This window comes from Myxocyprinus asiaticus, chromosome 2 (assembly GCF_019703515.2).
Source record: "Myxocyprinus asiaticus isolate MX2 ecotype Aquarium Trade chromosome 2, UBuf_Myxa_2, whole genome shotgun sequence".
Taxonomy (NCBI): Eukaryota; Metazoa; Chordata; class Actinopteri; order Cypriniformes; family Catostomidae; genus Myxocyprinus; species Myxocyprinus asiaticus.
Genome location: NC_059345.1, coordinates 5,464,554 through 5,483,564, shown reverse-complemented (window position 1 = coordinate 5,483,564; position 19,011 = coordinate 5,464,554). Strand labels below are relative to the sequence as shown.

General features: G+C 37.0%; 1 protein-coding gene across 1 annotated transcript in view; it reads left to right on the top strand.

The window, feature by feature from the left end:
* LOC127454009 (piezo-type mechanosensitive ion channel component 1-like) overlaps positions 1-19,011 on the top strand; it is a 141,822-nt gene that overhangs the window by 116,170 nt on the left and 6,641 nt on the right. The window contains exons 36-47 of the mRNA XM_051720917.1: positions 3,993-4,148; positions 4,793-5,051; positions 5,367-5,555; positions 6,905-7,223; positions 7,658-7,775; positions 8,127-8,274; positions 11,583-11,797; positions 12,217-12,375; positions 12,501-12,648; positions 15,527-15,715; positions 15,827-15,919; positions 18,692-18,861. Of these exons, the coding sequence (XP_051576877.1) occupies positions 3,993-4,148; positions 4,793-5,051; positions 5,367-5,555; positions 6,905-7,223; positions 7,658-7,775; positions 8,127-8,274; positions 11,583-11,797; positions 12,217-12,375; positions 12,501-12,648; positions 15,527-15,715; positions 15,827-15,919; positions 18,692-18,861 (2,163 nt within the window). The remainder of the gene's footprint in view (positions 1-3,992; positions 4,149-4,792; positions 5,052-5,366; positions 5,556-6,904; positions 7,224-7,657; positions 7,776-8,126; positions 8,275-11,582; positions 11,798-12,216; positions 12,376-12,500; positions 12,649-15,526; positions 15,716-15,826; positions 15,920-18,691; positions 18,862-19,011) is intronic.

Below are 19,011 nucleotides of genomic sequence, written 5' to 3'. Positions count from 1 at the left end.
TTGGCTCCGGCATTTCAGAATGACCAAAGTACCATTTGAGATGCTATATGACTTGAGGCGAAGTCTTGTGACTTTTTTGATGCATATCTAAGAGTTTGTTCAGTAAATGTCAGGGTTTCTATGCATCCTGGAAAAACTTGAATTTTGTAATGTAGTTTCTTGAAAAAATACCTAAATGTCCTGGAAAATAATTCTTTGTCCTGGAAAATATTTTTGTATAATAGAACTGTTTGACAGTGTTGATAACAAGGTTTTTTTGTTACATGCACAAAAACATGGTAACGATAGGGACTCCGAATAGATGTCAAATACACAAATTTGTATTGTTTTGTCACTGCCTGTGGCTACGCATTGTGAAACAACATCGGTAGTTAATTATCATGAATTAATCCCTGTCACATACTTATTCTGCTCATCTGCTGTCATTTCCTGAAATAATCCGATATACACTGTTCCGTCTTCCCTTTTGTTGCGATCACACTTTTGGCACAAATTTCTCACTGAAAAGAGTTTTACAAGCGCGAGGGGGAAAGCGGGTCTACCTGTTTCTAGTAACCAATCAAATAAGGTTTTACTTGACCTGATTGGTTTAATAACGTAACAGACTGATTGTTCTTCATATGGCTAGGCGTCGTTCCTCTGGACATCTCTCCTCTCTTAAATATTAAACTTAAATATTAACACATACACGCACATACATATATAATTAAAATAGCCAAATGGACAGCAACAAGAAGAAACATTTGAACACCAGATTGAGAATCATATATATATCAATAAACGGTGTCAGCTCAACTTTACTCTCACAATAAAAGAATATGTATGTATTAATATTTCAGTTTAATATTTAAGAGAGGAGAGATGTCCAGAGGAATGACGCCTAGCCATATGAAGAACAATCAGTCTGTCACGTTATTAAACCAATCAGGTCAAGTAAAACTTCATTTGACTGGTTACTAGAAGCAGGTTGACCCACCTCCCCCGCCTGCAAAACTCTTTCCAGTGAGAAATTCGTGCCAAAAGTAGTGATGGGAAGTCCAATTAATTTCCACGAACCGGTTCTTTCGGACAGTTCGTTTCTATGAACCGGTTCAAAAACCGATTCAGCAGTTCTTTTACGTCATCATGTAATGACGTAGCACGTAATTCTAACATCCCAGAGTCATGGTTTTCACGCTCATAGATTTAAATGAAGCAATATGTGAACGCACATTGCTGATTATTACCTTTTATTAAATTAAGTTATAATAATAATGCCGTTTATTGTCATCATTGTTTCTTTCTGGGATCCTGCATACGACTGATATTGATTACATCTCGGATAAGTTTACTACATTGAAGTTTTGCGCCTAAAGCGCCCAATCAAAATCGTTCTAGCAAGTCAGTCCACTGTCGGCCATCTTTGGAACGCTCTCGGGAGGCTATTTCCAGTCATGCCAGTGCAGCTCCTATCTACTTGAATGGGGGAGCACCGAAATCTTAAAAACGGTTGGTCAAGATTACGATTAAAGAACATATTTAAAATCAGCAATTTGATAATATTGGAATCATAAATTGTGCTTCTTTACCTCCTATTCAAAAACACGCAATTTTCCCGGCTTGTATAGCTAATGCTCTTGCATGATGATGTCTGTATCTAAAAGGTGATTGGCTCTTTTACCTTTAAGGCGGGACTTCCTTTTACATCTGTTGACCATTGGGTGCGAGCTTCTTGGTTGGGGGTTCCAGTTTCTCCCATTCATGTGAATAGAAGTGGCCCATCTCTGCTAAATAATCTCTGACCCAATACAGACACTGTGCACAAACACGGATATGTTCTACACGTCTTACATTTTATTTAATATAACTAGTCATAAGAATATTTCCAGTACGTTTTGGTTGTCACTTACAGTTCGCTACATGCTTGTTCGTGTCCTCGGTACACGCATGCTCATAGGATCAGCAGCTCACTCATCAGACTTCTCTGTAATCCTCTGCAAACTTCGACAGTTCGTGGACCCTCACTTTCGGTCCTTTTTGAGTCGGACACGACCGAAGAGCTGACTTTCGATTCTGCCTGAAGGTTTGATTCCTTCATTTTGAACGGGTTCTTTGGTTTAATAACCGGTCTAGTAACTCGTAAGAGCCGCCAGCCTGTATTAGTAACATCATCGAGTAAAAATGCCTAGGCTACTTGGGTCTCAAGACCTTCATTTGCAAATATTTGTAAATAATTCAGAAACAACACAAACAAACCAGCTCATTTGGTTCTTTTTGAGTCGGACAGTTCGACGTGCTGTGTAGTCAGTACATTTACTTCAGCGTCTTGCGTCATCAACCCGGTGAATTGAACTAAAGTTCGATTCAGTTCAATGTTGTGAAACGATTCGACCGGTTACTTGCTGAGAATCAGCTCAAAAGAACGATTCGTTCAAGAATCGGACATCACTAGCCTAAAGTGTGATCGCAACACAAGGGAAGACGGAACAGTGTATATCGTATTATTTCAGGAAAACATTTAGGCCTATGCCACAAACACAAGTCATTTACACGTTTGCAGTAGTTTATTTTACACATACAGACCGATTCTACGTGGTCAATCCGTTTTGCTGTTCATGACACCCTTTCTATGCTTGCATATCACTGATTCAGGTTTACAATGTTTTAGGCCATGTTTAAACGCAAAAACAGGCCCAAAAGTGTAAGTGCGAAAAGAAAAGGAAGTCAAAAGAATACAGACCACATTTACTTTGTGTTTATATGAAATTACAGATTCAAAACACATGAATTATACTTATGCAAAGCACTAAAGTATTGCTAATATGTTTTTCTTACGCTTGCAACTTGATTTACACCTTTACAAAACGTTCTGTGCGCATGCAATTTATTTTTACGCTTGCAATTTAATTTACGTTTTTACAAATCTTACTCTGCGCAGGCAAATCATTTAGGCACTATTTTACCTTCATAGCGATCAGCGTCTGCATATACCACGGTTACCACATGTAGTATGTGGAAAACAGACAGAATCATGGAATCTAGTCATAAAAATGACATTAGCTATTAAAATGCAGAACGTCATGTAATATTACATATTTGGACGAAAATAAATGTTTGAATGCACAATTAATCCAATTAAAATTGTGATATGTCCTAGTGTGATAATTCAACTGAAAAGTCTGTGATTTAATTGAATAAATATATAATCTGCAAGTGATGCATACTTCAAAATGACTGTGTGAAGCCGGCTGCTCATACACTGAAAACACCTCATCATGATCATTACGCACTTTCTGTGTGTGTGCTAGAAGACAGAGAGCAGAGCACTATGAAGTGCACAGCACATGCAGACTATGTATTTATTTAATTAAATCACAGCTTTACAGGGATTAATAATCACACTAGGCCATGTAGCGAACTGCTTATCTGCCGTCCAAAACACACCGAAACTCCAAAATAAAAGCTTGATTTAAATGGACGCATGTATTTTTGCTTTACTAAGTATTAACTTGTTGGGCAAATAAATTGTCCTGGAAAATTGTGCTTTGAAAAGAGTGGAAACCCTGTATGTGCATGTATTCTTATCGGATAAAAAAATATTTCCACCTCAAGCGAGCATATATGTTTTTTATACACGTTTTAGAGATTTTATTCGCATCTTTGTGTTTCCATTCAGCATTTTTCATGCGATATCCCAAAATTCACATAAAAATAACATGTAGATGGAAATCCAGTTAGTGTTGGGGAATGTTTAAAACGTTTTTAAAATGTTTATTTGATGTTTGTACACAAATTTGCGCTCTTCTACAGATGTCTGGGTAACATGCGTGTGCTTTCTGACTCGGAATTGTATTTTCTTATGAGATAAACCTTCACTATATTAATTGTAAACCCAGATCTACTTTCACTTTTGATTCTTGTTAATCAGAGGCCAATGGCAATAAAAAGCTTCGATATTAAAATGTAAAACGTTATTATACTTTTTGTGACCAGATGCCATATTCCTCTTTCAGTGTGGTTGAGTTGGAGCCACTGAATGGTTTTTCTAAGTCTCGTGACTTCAGCAGCACAACACTGTCTTCTGATCTCACACTAGAGCTTGATTCAGAACTGTTTTACAGCCATCGGCCTCACCGCTCCAGAACCGCCAGTGAACTGCTTTCTGAGAGGTGACCACACAAATGCTTTATATGAAACAGAAATTAGCTGCAAGCATCTTTTATAATGACTGTATGATCTTATACCACCACTAAAAGGTTAAATCCCAAGAAACGGGCTAAATTTCACACCAAAATCAACCGAAATTGTATTTTGCATAAAGAAAATCTATTTTAGGCCATTGTGACATTATTTTCATTTAGATTTTAGATTTTTATTAGATTGTTAGTACTGTAATATAGTAAATGCCTGATGAAGAGAACATGACCAAGACATTGCCGTTTAAAAAAATATTGAATTTCTTGCAAGCTACGGCATTGTGCAGGAATTTTCTTTTTAATCATCTTGTTTAGACGCAATTTTTTTTTTTAAATCAGCATAAATTAAAAGTAGCACAACAATACTACCATGATGTACAAATACTTTACATAATATATAAATAATTTAAATAATACATTTATTTTTTTCACATTACGGTAGTGAGAATTTGGGGAAGAGGAAAAGTGCTTAATTGTCGTAAAAAATAATGTCACAATTAAAAATAAAATGTAATGGTCCTAAAATAGACATTTTCTGTTGCAAAATATAATATTCTTAATGTGATCCAGACAACTAAGTAAACATTGTTTTGTTGTAAATACGCTTTTTGTTTCAGGCCGTTCTGTGTTGAGGAGTTGATTCAGAGTCGTGAGTTCTACTCATCTCAGAACCGCCTGCTGAAGCTGCTCTTTGCACTGTTTAATGTGCTGGCGGCTCACTCTGAGCTAGTCTGTTATTTCATTATCGTGCTGAATAACTTGGTGACGGCATCTGTCATCTCCCTGGTGCTGCCGATACTTGTGTTTCTCTGGGCCATGCTGTCTGTGCCACGACCCTCGAAGAAGTTCTGGATGACGGCCATTGTCTACACAGAGGTGAGAATTGTGTGGACACGGTCTTTGTATTGAAGCTCAGTGTTGTTTTGCAAGCTTTTCAACTTAAAATTCCACTTGCTATATATTTCAGGTAAGGAAAATGGAAAGGATTTTTTTTATATCTTCTTGTTATAATTTTTTTTATAAAAAGGAAAGGGTTTCCCCATCTAAATGGACCTCTATTACAGTATAGAATTAACTTTTAAACAGTATGTTTTTGTTTGTTCTGTAAAATATTGTAGATACAAATAAATGACAGCACTTGGAACAGTAATAACCTCTTGTGTGTCTCTGGTCTGATGTGTTTTCGGACAGATCATGGTTGTGGTGAAATACCTGTTTCAGTTTGGCTTCTTTCCATGGAACAATGAGTATGAGCTGAAGTTAAACCAGGACAAGCCCTTCTTCCCTCCACGTATCCTGGGTCTGGAGAAAACTGATAACTACATCCGTTATGACTTACTACAGCTGCTGGCTCTGTTTTTCCATCGCTCACTACTCCAGGTATTTAACCTTCCCTGCTCAAAAACCAGCCTAGATAAACTGGTGTAGCTGGTGACCAGCTTAAATGACCAGCTAAAACATATGGCCTTTTTACTGGTATAAATAATAAAAATAATTATGGCTACGTTACTGTTTTGCGATCTAATTGCTTGCAAATGTTTTTTCATTCGCTTGAGAATAAATGCCTGTTACACACTTAAATGCTGAGTAATTAATGCACACAACAGTTTAAATAAGTTACTTTACCTGTAAACACTATTGTTTCCTATTGAAAGCACAGTGGTGGAATATAAAAAAGTGTGAATATTGAAATATATCGGTCAAAACGATTATCGGTTCTAGAAGAAAAACAGTTAGAAAATCCATAACCAATTGATTTTGAATCTCAGGAAGATCTCAAACAGTATTAACTGCTGAAGAATAAAAATAGGCCTTTAAAGTAAAAACGTGTGAATATCGGTAAAAATATCGGTTAAACCGATTATTGGTTCTAGAAGAAAAACAGTTAGAAAATCCATAACCAATTGACTTTGAAACTCAGTAAGATCTCAAACATTATTAACAGCTGAAGAATAAAAATATGCCTTTAAAGTAAAAAAGTGTGAATATCGAAATATATCGGTCAAACCGATTATCGGTTCTAGAAGAAAATAAAAAACTGTTAGAAAATCCATAACCAATTGACTTTGTAACTCAGTCAGATCTTGAACTGTATTAACCGCTGAAGAATAAAAATAGGCTTTTAAAGTAAAAACGTGCGAATATCGATAAATATATCGGTCGAACGGATTATCAGTTCTAGAAGAAAAACTGTTAGAAAATCCATAACCAATTGACTTTGAAACTCAGATCTCAAACATTATTAACAGCTGAAGAATAAAAATAGGCCTTTAAAGTAAAAAAGTGTGAATATCGAAATATATCGGTCAAACCGATTATCGGTTCTAGAAGAAAATAAAAAACTGTTAGTAAATCCATAACCAATTGACTTTGAATCTCAGTAAGATCTCAAACAGTATTAACTGCTGAAGAATAAAAATAGGCTTTTAAAGTAAAAAAAAGTGTGAATATTGATAAAAATATCGGTCAAACCGATTATCGGTTCTAGAAAAAAAAAGAAGAAAACAATTAGAAAAGCCATAACCAATTGACTTTGAATCTCAGTAAGATCTCAAACAGTATTAACAGCTGAAGAATAAAAATAGGCCTTTAAAGTAAAAAAGTATGAATATCGGTTAAAAATATAGGTCAAACCAATTATCTATCTCTAAGAGACACTGTCTTTTTTATATGACTTGGCTGGTGGTTTATAAAATATTGTGATATACATTTATGACTTTGTCTCTCAGCGTTATGGTCTGTGGGACCAAGAGGGCCCTCTGAAAGAGAAGAGTAATGTTTCATCTGCAGACAAGAGCGAGAACGACAAAGATGAAAAGGTCTCTCAACTGTCAGATGAGGAAGACAGCCGCGCGCAGGCGGAGCCACACACAGAAGTGCTGTCAATCACATCATCAACAGAAACGCCCACTGATGCTGAAATACACACTGATCCAGAGAACAACGTACACACACACACTACCACAGAAAACACTGAGACAGTAAAGGAGGATGGACACAAGAAAAGCCGCTTCCTTCGATTCCGCAAGACAAAACCATCAAATAAAGGTCGGAACCTAAATATTTAGAGTGATTAAAGGAGTAGTTTACCTAAAAAATTAAAATTCTAACTTTATTTACTCACCTTTATGTTGTACCAAACTTGTATGCTGTTATTTTTTCAGTGTTCATCTCCACACAGATCTTTTCTATATAAAAACAGTTCACTGCACGCCTGTCAAGCAAAAATAAAATTTATAAATAATATAAAGTAGTCCATACAGCTGTTATATTGAAGAGAGCTGCATAAAAATTCTTCGAAATATGTGCTCCGCTGGAGAAATAGCAGCATACAGGTTTGGATCACGATGAGGGTTCATAAATGATGCCAGAATTTTCATTTTTGAGAGAACTATCCCTTTAATACCTGAATTACGTTTATAAGATTACACAGTCTATTATGTGTAGCATTATCTTGACATAAATATACAATCCTGTCTCAGACACTGCACAGAAAGAGCCCAAGAAGAAGAGGAAGTCCAAGACCAAGAACAGAAAAGATGCCAGTAAAAGACTAATAAATGCTATTCAGGGAAAACTCAAAGGCCTTTTCTTATCCATGTAAGTGAAGCTGAGATTTAAATACTTTTCGCATTGGGCCAACTCTGCTGGAAAAGCAGGTTATAACTGCTTAAAATGGTCAAGCTTGTTTTTGAAACATGATTGATGGTTTGTGGCTGGTCTAAGGTGGTCTACCAGCTCAGATCCCCACCAGCTGTTCAACCAGCTAATTGAGTAGCTTGGACCAGCTAGAAACAACATAAAACCAGCTACCACTTTAAACTGGTTTTTAGATGGCATTCCCAGCATTGATTTGATGATTTTGTTGTTCTGTTGTGGAATGTCCATGCATGCTGTGAATTTATGTTGTATTTTTGGTTTTCATCATGTTGCGTGTTTTTATCTGTGCAGAGTAAAGAATGTCTATAAGCCGACTTGTGGATTCTTCCAGAGCATTCTACATGCAGAGTATCGAGCAGCTACTGATGTCTATGCTCTTATGTTCCTCACTGATGTGGTTGATTTCATTATCATCATCTTCGGTTTTTGGGCTTTTGGAGTGAGTATTGAGAACCTTAGTACCCAAAACAAAATATCTGTTGTCCTAAAATTCCTAAAATAATGTGTACAGAATTCTTGTCAGAACTTGTAACCAATCCTAAAGAATCAATCCTCATCCTATTGCACAGGGTTGGAAAAATGTTTATTTATTTTTTTATAATTGGCTCCCTTCAGTTTCATGAGTTGGAATTTGAATTGAATTGACCACTCGTCACAGGAAGTTGAATTGGAATCTGAATTGTCATGACAGGACGTAGTGTGTTTGATAGCACTAAATGAAAAGTATTATTAAAAACTAAACTTACAATAATTATATGAATTTCTTGGATATTCATCTATTTTATTTTATTCTTCCTTATATTTAAATTCAAGTTGCAATTCTACATCCTGTTTCTTTCCTCCATTCATATTCAGGAACTGAATTGGAATTGATTCTCAATTCAACTCTAAATGGTGCACAATGCAGTAATAAGCAATAATACAGTGGATAGAAAAAGCATGTGAACCCTTTGGAATTACTAGCATTTGTGTATAGATTTGTCTTAAAATCTGGTTTGATCTTCAGCTAAGTTACAGTAATGAACAAACACAATCTGTTTGAACTAATAACACACAATTTAATGTATTGTTCTTGTACATACTGAATACATCATTCAAACCTTTACAGTGTAGTTTGGAAAAAGTATGTGAACCCCTATGCTAATGATGTCAACAAAAGCTAATTAGAGTCAGGAGTTGGAAAACCTGGCATCTTATTAATGAAATGAGATTGGAGGTGTGGGTTAGAGCTACTTTGACTTATAAAAAGCACTCAAACATTTTGAGTTTGCTATTCACAAGAAGCATCTGCTGACATGGACCATGCCTCGCAAAAAAGAGATCTCAGAAGACCTACGATCAAGAATTTTTACTTTGCATAAAGGTGGAAAGGGTTACAAATTTATCTCGAAGAGCTTAGATATTCATCTGTCCACAGTTAGACAGATTGTCTATAAATGGAGACGATTGAGTACTATGGCTACTCTCCTTAGAAGTGGCCGTCCAGCCAAGATGACTCAAAGGGCACACTGCAGAATGCTCAATGAGGTAAAAAAAAAAAAAAAAAAAAGCTGAATGACTGCTAAAGGCTTGAAGGAATCATTGGAACCAGTTAACATCTTTGTTCATGTGTCATGTGACACCATGAAGGAAGACGCTGCTTTCCAACAAAAACATTGCTGCAAGCCTGAAGTTTGCCAAAGACCACCTTGACACTCCACAACACTACTGGGGAAATGTTTTGTGGACTGATGAAACTAAGGTTGAATTGTTTGAGAAGAACACGCAGCACTACGTATGGCGTAAAAAGGGCACCGTATACCAAAATGAAAACATCATCCCAATGGTGAAGTATAGTGGAGGGAGCATCATGATTTGGGGCTGCTTTGCTGCCTCGGGGCCTGGACCGCTTGCCATCATCGAGTTTATCAAGATGTCCTACAGGATAATGTCAGGGTGGCTGTGCGCCATCTGAAGCTCAGTAGAAGTTGGGTGATGCAGCAGGACAATGACCCTAAACATCGAAGTACACTGGTGGCCAAAAGTTTGGAATAATGTACAGATTTTGCTGTTTCGGAAGGAAATTGGTACTATAATTCACCAAAGTGGCATTCAACTGATCACAAAGTATAATCAGGACATTACCGATGTAAAAGAACAGCACCATCACTGATCAAATCTAGACAGCCCCATTTCCAGCTGCCATCACTCCAACACCTTATCCTTGAGTAATCATGTTAATTGATCATTTGGTACTAGAAAATCACTTGCCATTATATCAAACACAGTTGAAAGCTATTTGATTCATTAAATGAAGCTTAACATTGTCTTTGTGTTTGTTTTTGAGCTGCCACAGTATGCAATAGACTGGCATGTCTTAAGGTCGATATTAGGTCAAAAATGGCAAAAAAGAAACAGCTTTCTCTAGAAACTCTTCAGTCAATCATTGTTTTGAGGATTGAAAGCTATATAATGCTTGAAATTGCCAAAAAACTGAAGATTTTATACAAAGGTGTACACTACAGTCTTTATAGGACAGCTGGCTCTAACAAGGACAGAAAGAGATGTGGAAGGCCAGATGTACAACTAAACAAGAGGATAAGTACATCAGAGTCTCTAGTTTGAGAAATAGATGCCTCACATGTCCTCAGCTGACAGCTTCATTGAATTCTACCCGCTCAACACCAGTTTTATGTACAACAGTAAAGAGAAGACTCAGGGGCGCAGGCCTTATGGGAAGAATTGCAATGAAAAAGCCACTTTTGAAAAAGAAAATGTTAGAGTGGGCAAAGAAACACAGACATTGGACAACAGATAATTGGAAAAGAGTGTTATGGATCTTAACCCCATTGAGCTTTTGTGGGATCAGCTAGACTGTAAGATGCGTGAGAAGTGCCCGACAAGACAGCCACATCTATGGCAAGTGCTACAGGAAGTGTGGGGTGAAATGTCACCTGAGTATCTGGACAAACTGACAGCTAGAATGCCAAGGATCTGCAAAGCTGTTATTGCTGCACGTGGAGGATTTTTTTGATGAGAGTTTTGAAGTAGTTTAAGAAGTTTTTCAAATTGTAATAGTAATTTTTCATGTTATTAATGTACTGACTATACATTGTGATCCGTTGAATGCCACTTTGGTGAATAAAAGTACCAATTTCCTTCCATAAGAGCAAAATCTGTACATTTTCCCCAACTTTTGGCCACCAGTGTAAATCCCCTACAGAATGGCTTCAATAAAAGAAAATCCACCTTTTGGAGTCGCCAATCAGAGCCCAGACCTTAACCCAATAGAGATGCTGTGGAATGACCTCAAGAGAGCCGTTCACATCAGACATCCTAAGAATATGGCTGAACTGAAGCAGTTCTGTAAGGAAGAATGGTCCAAAATTCCTTCTGAAGGTTGTGCAGGTCTAATCCGCAGCTACCGGAAATGCTTGGTTGATGTTATTGCTGCCAAAGGAGGATCGACCAGTTAATACATACAAGGGTTCACTTACTTTTTCCAGAACACTGTGAATGTTTAATGGGATGTGTTCAATAAAGACATGGAAGATTAAAAATGTTTGTGTTGTTAGCTTAAGTACCATTTTGTTTGTCTATACTTGTGACTTTGATAAAGATGAGATCACATTTTATGACCAATTCATGCAGAAAATCAGCTACACCAAAGGGTTCACATACTTTTTCTTGCCACTGTAAGTGATTCAAAAAAAGTGATTTGCCTCGGTTCAGTGCGGGTGTGATTATTAAATGTTCTCTCTGTTTAAGAAACACTCCGCTGCAGCAGATATCGCTTCATCTCTGTCTGAAGATCAGGTTCCAGAGGCGTTTCTCGTCATGCTTCTCATTCAGTTCAGCACCATGATCATTGATCGTGCTCTCTACCTGCGGAAGAGCATCCTGGGAAAGCTCATCTTCCAGGTGTTGCTGGTGTTTGGAATCCACCTCTGGATGTTCTTCATCCTTCCTGCTGTCACCGAGAGGTGAGGGAGAGGAGGCTTACCCTGCTGGGAAATCCAGCTAAAACCAAGTGGTATCTGGTGTTACATGTATGTTTTTTTGCTGGTCTTCACTGAGTAGGACATCTTAATCAAGCTGGTGAGATTTGGCCACGTTTGACCAGCTACCAAAACATCTTGAGAACTTTAAACTACTCCTTTAAGCTGGTTTCAGCTGGATAAATAAGATATCCAGTAGGTGTATTTGTTCGTTTTGAGCACAGAAATTCATAATGAAGTGACTTGTTGATAAAAATGTATGTTTGATCCAAATTCTCAGCTGTTGAAAATGAATGTCTGTCTCTTGAGTGCTCATGTCAACAGACCATCTCTGCCACTGAGATCAAACACTTTAGACAAGTGAGAGATTTTCAAAGAGAATATTGTTCTGTTCATGTTCGCAGGATGTTCAATCATAACTCGGTGGCCCAGCTCTGGTATTTTTTCAAGTGCATCTACTTCACGTTGTCAGCATATCAGATCCGCTGCGGCTACCCGACACGCATCCTTGGAAACGTCCTCACCAAGAAATACAACCATCTCAATCTCTTCCTCTTCCAAGGGTGGGTACTTCCTGTTCTTCATATTTGAATGTCCTTTTTTAAGATTTATTTCATGATTGGTTGCAATGAAGCCAGTGAGGTTTGAAGACTGTGCCATTTGGAGACATTTGCTCGTTTTTCCTCAGGTTTCGCCTTGTTCCCTTTTTAGTGGAGCTTCGAGCAGTAATGGACTGGGTTTGGACCGATACCACATTGTCTCTGTCCGATTGGATGTGTGTGGAGGACATCTACGCCAATATCTTCATCATCAAATGTAGCCGTGAGACCGAGAAGGTAGCAGTCCTTTTAGCTCCTTAAAAATTTAGACCTTACCTCAGATTTTGGATAAAGTCAAATGTATTAGGGATGTCCTGATACTGGTATCAGAATCGGTTCCGATACTGCACTCACGTACTTGTGCTCGTAAAAATGCTCAAAGACAAAAACCGATACCATCTGACGTACGAATGTCATTATGTAAACATCCAGTGCACAAATTATAATCACATTATCTCCTAGTGTGATTATTAAACTGCTAAGGCTGCAATTTAATGAAATAAATATCTAAGTTTGCATGTGCTGCACACTTCAAATGGGAGTGCTTGTGAATGTGTGGAGCCGGTGTTGTGCTGATGCCGGCTGCTTATATCTTTTAGAGCTCCTTCGCTCATACCGAGGAAATCATCATCATGAGCATCGCACACCTTGTTTGTATCAGATGACAGTGAGCAGAGCGCTAATTCACTTTGTAGCATGAGGCACATACAGACTACAGTTTTATTTCATTAAATAGCAGCCTTTTTCATTTTTATAATCACACTGGGACATGTATAGCAACTGGCTTTTCTGGAAGGGAGAAGCTACCTTCAGAACACACAGAAATGGAAAGGGCTTCAAATTAAAAGCTTCTGCCAAAATAAAAGCTAAATTTAAATGGGGAAAAAAAACTAAATATATCTCTACTGTATAGTTATGTAATATTCACTGTACTACTACTACTAATAATAAATCAACAGTTATTGTATAATTTTCGAGCAATATCTCTGTTGCTTCTCTGTGATTCTCTGTTACACAGCACTTTGTTTGATAATAATAATTGCAATGTTGAATTTTGGATTGTTAATTCATTTGATAAAAATATTATGTTGAAAATTAATTGTTCTGTTTTCATTTGATTAAAGTTTTATTTTATTCATTTATTTAACCCTTTAATGGAATATTTTACCCAAAATGTGTATGTCTTTCATTCTTCAGCAGAACCGAAATGAACATTTTTATAAGCACATTTAAGCTCTGTATGTCCATGCAATGAAAGTGAATGGGTGCCATGAAGCTGCTGGCTGTTTGATGGTCCAAAAGGCATATTTAGGCAGCATAAAAGTAATCCACATGACTCCAGTCGATCAGTGAATGTCTTCTGATGCAAATCGATAGGTTTGTGTAAAAATAAATCGATAATTAAACTTTTATTAACTTTTAAAAAACGGTTCCTGCTAGCAGTCGGCCCATCGCGTGATGTTAGCGTGATGTTGCATTCAAGCGAGAAGTCGGAAGCGCGCGCTTTGTTTACAAAAGAGGAATGAACATCACGTGAGCGTTAGGTCATTTCAAGACAATTTTCATTATTGGGTGAACTAATCCTTTAAGCTCTGATTAAATATTCCAGATCAAAATATTAACAACTACAGTCGAGTTGACCAACACAAAATAGGTATTGTTTGAAAGCTTAGAAGCTCTTCTTTACAATGCATGTAGACATTATGACCAAAACTGAACAAGTGCTTTGAAATTTGCAGACAAGTCAGAAGTGTTCCATTGAGATAATTTATTTAAAAAAATTGTACTGTACATATTATTGCAATCAGTAAAAACATAAAACTGATCTGATGTGTCATATGTTGTTGGAAAGCTCTCAAAGTGTAGAAAACAACCAGCCTATTTGTTTTACTCACAGACAAAAATATAGCGAGTAATAGCTAAGTATATGTCTTGGACAATTATGTTGATGTTGCGGATATGCCGCGTTTTCACTTATAACTTCAGAAAAAACAAATGGAACATAAAATATCAAATAAGCCCATACACAAGGTAATTGGATGCGTAGATCACTGGATATTCCACACGAAGCACAATGTTACATATGGTCACCAGGAGATGGCGCCATGTAAATGACACAAACTCGATGCAGACTCATTGAGTCAAATGGCACTCATTCTGTGAAATCTCATTACTAAAATCATGTCAGCATGCTATGCAAACCTTTAGTCATTGTTGTGTTTGCATGTGTAATTAGTTCTTATGTACAATTATTATGTTTTATTTGTTTGGAGAGGCTTTTGGACACTTGGAGATGATGATAAATTATTTTTGTAAGGCTATAACTTTTGATTGCTTTGTCGTATCAACACAACATTTTTCGCAGATACAGGTGACATGACTGGAAACAAAATAAAAACAGTTTTTCGGAGCCACCTTATTTACACCCAGAGATATATATTGTCAAATCAGAAAAATAAGAAAAAAAAAGTAAATTTTTTAGCAGTTTCTTAGGCTTAGAGTCTCAGAATGTTTAATAATCTATATCATTAAATACTTTAAAAAGTTTTTTTTTTTTAAATGATACCAAACACTTTACCCTTTTTTGGGTATGCCATTGAAACGGGAGATCTTTAAAAACACCTTCAGAGCTTAAAGGGTTAAACACCATTTTGATGATAAAACTGAAACAAACACTTGATATGGAATTCAGAAAAACAAAAAACAGGTATCGTCTCGGCGAGTACCGAAAAGGAAGTATCTGTACTCCTACTCGTTCTCAAAAATATGGTATCGGGACATCCCTAAAGTGTATACTTTATCAGCAATATTTATGTTAATTATTTAATTCTGTTATTATAATAAAATAAATTATTATATATACATTATCTTTATTATGGGTAGCTGACATGAAAAACTTTTGGGAAGTCCTGAAGTGTGACATGCTATATTATATCTAAAACTATTTTTACACAATTATTATTGTAATGGCAGCATTTAATGACTGCATGAAATATTTGTTCTTTTAAAAATGTCCCTTATAAATTCCTTTATAATAAAATCTTGATGTCGATAAAAAATTAGCGTCAGATATGATTATCCAAAATAATTGGGCTTTGTAAAACTCTCTTTTCAGAAATATCCTCAGCCAAAAGGACAAAAGAAAAAGAAGATTGTCAAGTATGGGATGGGTGGCCTTATCATTTTCTTCCTCATTTGCATCATCTGGTTCCCTCTACTCTTCATCTCATTGGTTAAATCTGTAGTAGGCGTGGTTAACCATCCTATTGATGTCACAGTCACAGTGAAGCTTGGAGGTTATGAGGTAAAAAAATTCACATTTCATTTGAGGGTGTCATAATATGCAAAACCATCACAATATTTCTGTGATCATTAAAATATTTGCATTGCATTGCATTGGCTTGTCTTTTCTCAGCCTTTATTTACGATGAGTGTACAGCAGCAGTCCATTCAGCCTTTCACCGAGCACGACTACAATCAACTCACCAGCCAGTTTGAAAAAAATGCTGTAAGTGGCCGTCACCATTTATATATCACACTCACTAATGACTGCCATCACACATAAAGGCTAAAGTATACTTTGGTTTTCCGCATGCTGCTACGTCTCGTTCACAGTGCGTGTGATGCAGATGTCATCATCAGCGCAGTTCATGTTGACTGTCCGAGTTCAGTCCAGTTTTGTAACCTCATGTACCTGTACTTTTTTTTCAGTTACCCATAATTAAGATTTTAACTAGGGCTGTAGATTTAATGCATCGATTTAGTGTAATAAATTATATAAAATAACGCTTTAAAGATATTAACGCAATTAATCGCGCCTCCTGACCCGTACGAAAATACTGTAATAAATGTACGTACTGTCCTATTATTGGAGCAATTCAAGCTTGAGGCGTGGTTTTATAAGTTTCAACTACTTTTAAATTGACACAGCATCCTAAAAACGCTGAAAACCAGTGAGATGCTCCAAAAGTGTCCTTCTGACGCACATGTAAATACACGACAATTAGAAATAACGCCGTGAGAACTGAAAAGATTGATGAACTCAATTGCAGAATGGATGGGTGTGGACTTGTTCAATAATATAAACAATAATATAAAACAAACAATAGCCACATTTTGTATAGTCTAATCAATGCTTTACTCATCTGTCACAATATTGCAAGATACTTCGATCGGAATTATGATATGTATTATAGGCCCTACACATTATATTCACAATTATTTATATTGAATTATCAATATTTGGAGGACTTTCTCAGCAAATGATGATTAATGCAGGTGCCTGGGTAGCTCAGTAGTAAAATACACTGGCTACCACCCCTAGAGTTCGCGAGTTCGAATCCCAGGGCGTGCTGAGTGACTCTAGCCAGGTCTCCTAAGCAACCAAATTGGCCCGGTTGCTAGGGAGGGTAGAGTCACATGGGGTAACCTCCTCGTGGTCGCTATAATGTGGTTCGTTCTCAGTGGAGCGCGTGGTGAGTTGAGCGTGGTTGTCGCGGTGGGTGGCGTGAAGCCTCCACATGCGCTATGTCTCCGTGGCAACGCGCTCCGCAAGCCACGTGATAAGATGCGTGGGTTGACGGTCCCAGATGCGGAGGCAACTGGGATTCATCCTCCACCACCCGGACTGAGGTGAATCACTACGTGACCACGAGGACTTAAAAAAAGCATATTGGGAATTGGGCATTCCAAATTGGGAGAAAAAGAAAAAAAAAAAAAAAAGATGATTAATGCAATTCATTTGATTAATAAATTGGCAAGTCATGCAATAATTTGGCTAAAAATTGTAATCGATTGACAGCCTTTAATTTTTTTTTATAGACAGAAGACTATAAAACTTCTCATTGGTTAATCTTTTAAAAATGACATTAATACGATGTGCTGCATAAATTAAAAATATATATATTTTATTTGTAAAAACATTTGCGGTAATATCTGAGTCACTGACAAATAAGGTTGTCCAAGGTGATAAAAAATAGAAATATTTTAAAAATCTATGTTAAAACACGTGTCAAGTTCATAGACATGTAATCTTTAAGTTCATGTTTTTTAACTTTTTGAAAAAACATTTATAGCATTTTCTACCTAAAAATGTCATGTGGTGTAACCATCAAGTAAACGGTATTAAAATAGTTTCCTTGCACCTTGAACACATGAGTGTGCAGAGTTTAATAATTTATTTGTTTAAATGTGAAAAATATTTTTTACCAATATCCTGAATTTCAAGAAGTGTTCTCATGGTTAGACCAAATGACCTGAACAAAATTAGCGTTTTCACAAAAATGTCAAAATATTGATATTTAATATGACAAAATAATGTCTTGGTGTGTTCAAGCAATTGTTCTGTGTGAATTGCATTTGTAATATATTTTTTAATAATTGATTAGTCATGGACAAAGAAATGAGCGTCACGTCATTGACCCATCTACATTTTTTAAACCCTCTTTCCCCAATTTTCCCAAACCAAACTGCCTTTGAAATAATAATATTAAAAAGTACTAATAAACTAAATATAAAAAAAAAAAAGTGTAAATAAAATAATTCATAATAAAAAGGATGAGGACCAAGGATGTCACAAATCTATTATGAAAGTAGAAAACTGTTTTAACATCGTTGAAGAAATTTGCATAAAACGCCAGAAAACGGCCAACAATGTCCAACTGACGTGTGACTAACAATTAAAAAATATAACAGATATAAAGCAATAATGCATCCTGTATGTGTGCACCCCTTTCGAGTCTAATAGATTTTTTCTCCCCAATTCCCAATGCGCTCTAAGTCCTTGTGGTGGCGTAGTGACTCACCTCAACCTGGGTGGCGAAGGACGAATCTCAGTTGCCTCCGCATCTGAGACGTCAATCCGCGCATCTTATCACGTGGCTTGTTGAGTGCGTTACCACGGAGACATAGCACGTGTGGAGGCTTCACGCTATTCTCCACGGCATCCACGCACAACTCGCCACGCGCCCCACTGAGAGCGAGAACCACATTATAGCGACCACGAGGAGGCTACCCCATGTGACTCTACCCTCCCTAGCATCCGGGCCAATTTGGTTGCTTAGGAGACCTGGCTGGAGTTACTCAGCACGCCCTGGATTCGAACTCGCGACTCCAGGGGTGGTAGTCAGCGTCTTTACTCGCTGAGCTACCCAGGTCTCCCGAGTCTTATTGATTTTAAAACAAGGCAGAATCTGTATCTGGTAATCCACCTCTTCAAAATATAACAGGATACACTTGCTGCCAAAGGCGTAATGCCGTAAACCTGACGATTCTTCTACAGGTGGCTATGCAGTTCATTACCTTGTACAGCTATGAAGACATCGTCAAAGCTAACATTGAGGGCAGCTCAGGGTCAGTGTGGAGAATAAGCCCTCCGAGCAGACAGGAACTAATCAAAGAACTGCTCGGCAGCAGTGATATGACCTTACGTCTGGACTGGAACTTCCAAAGGTCAGTCCGAATGTGGTTCTGCATTAAACCTGCAACTGGGTTATTATTGCACTAGTCTTTATTTTGCTTTCATATTGTGTTCTGGTTTAGTTTTAATTCATTTTAAAGGTGCATAAATAATAATTTTGGAAAATATTGAAAATACTTTTA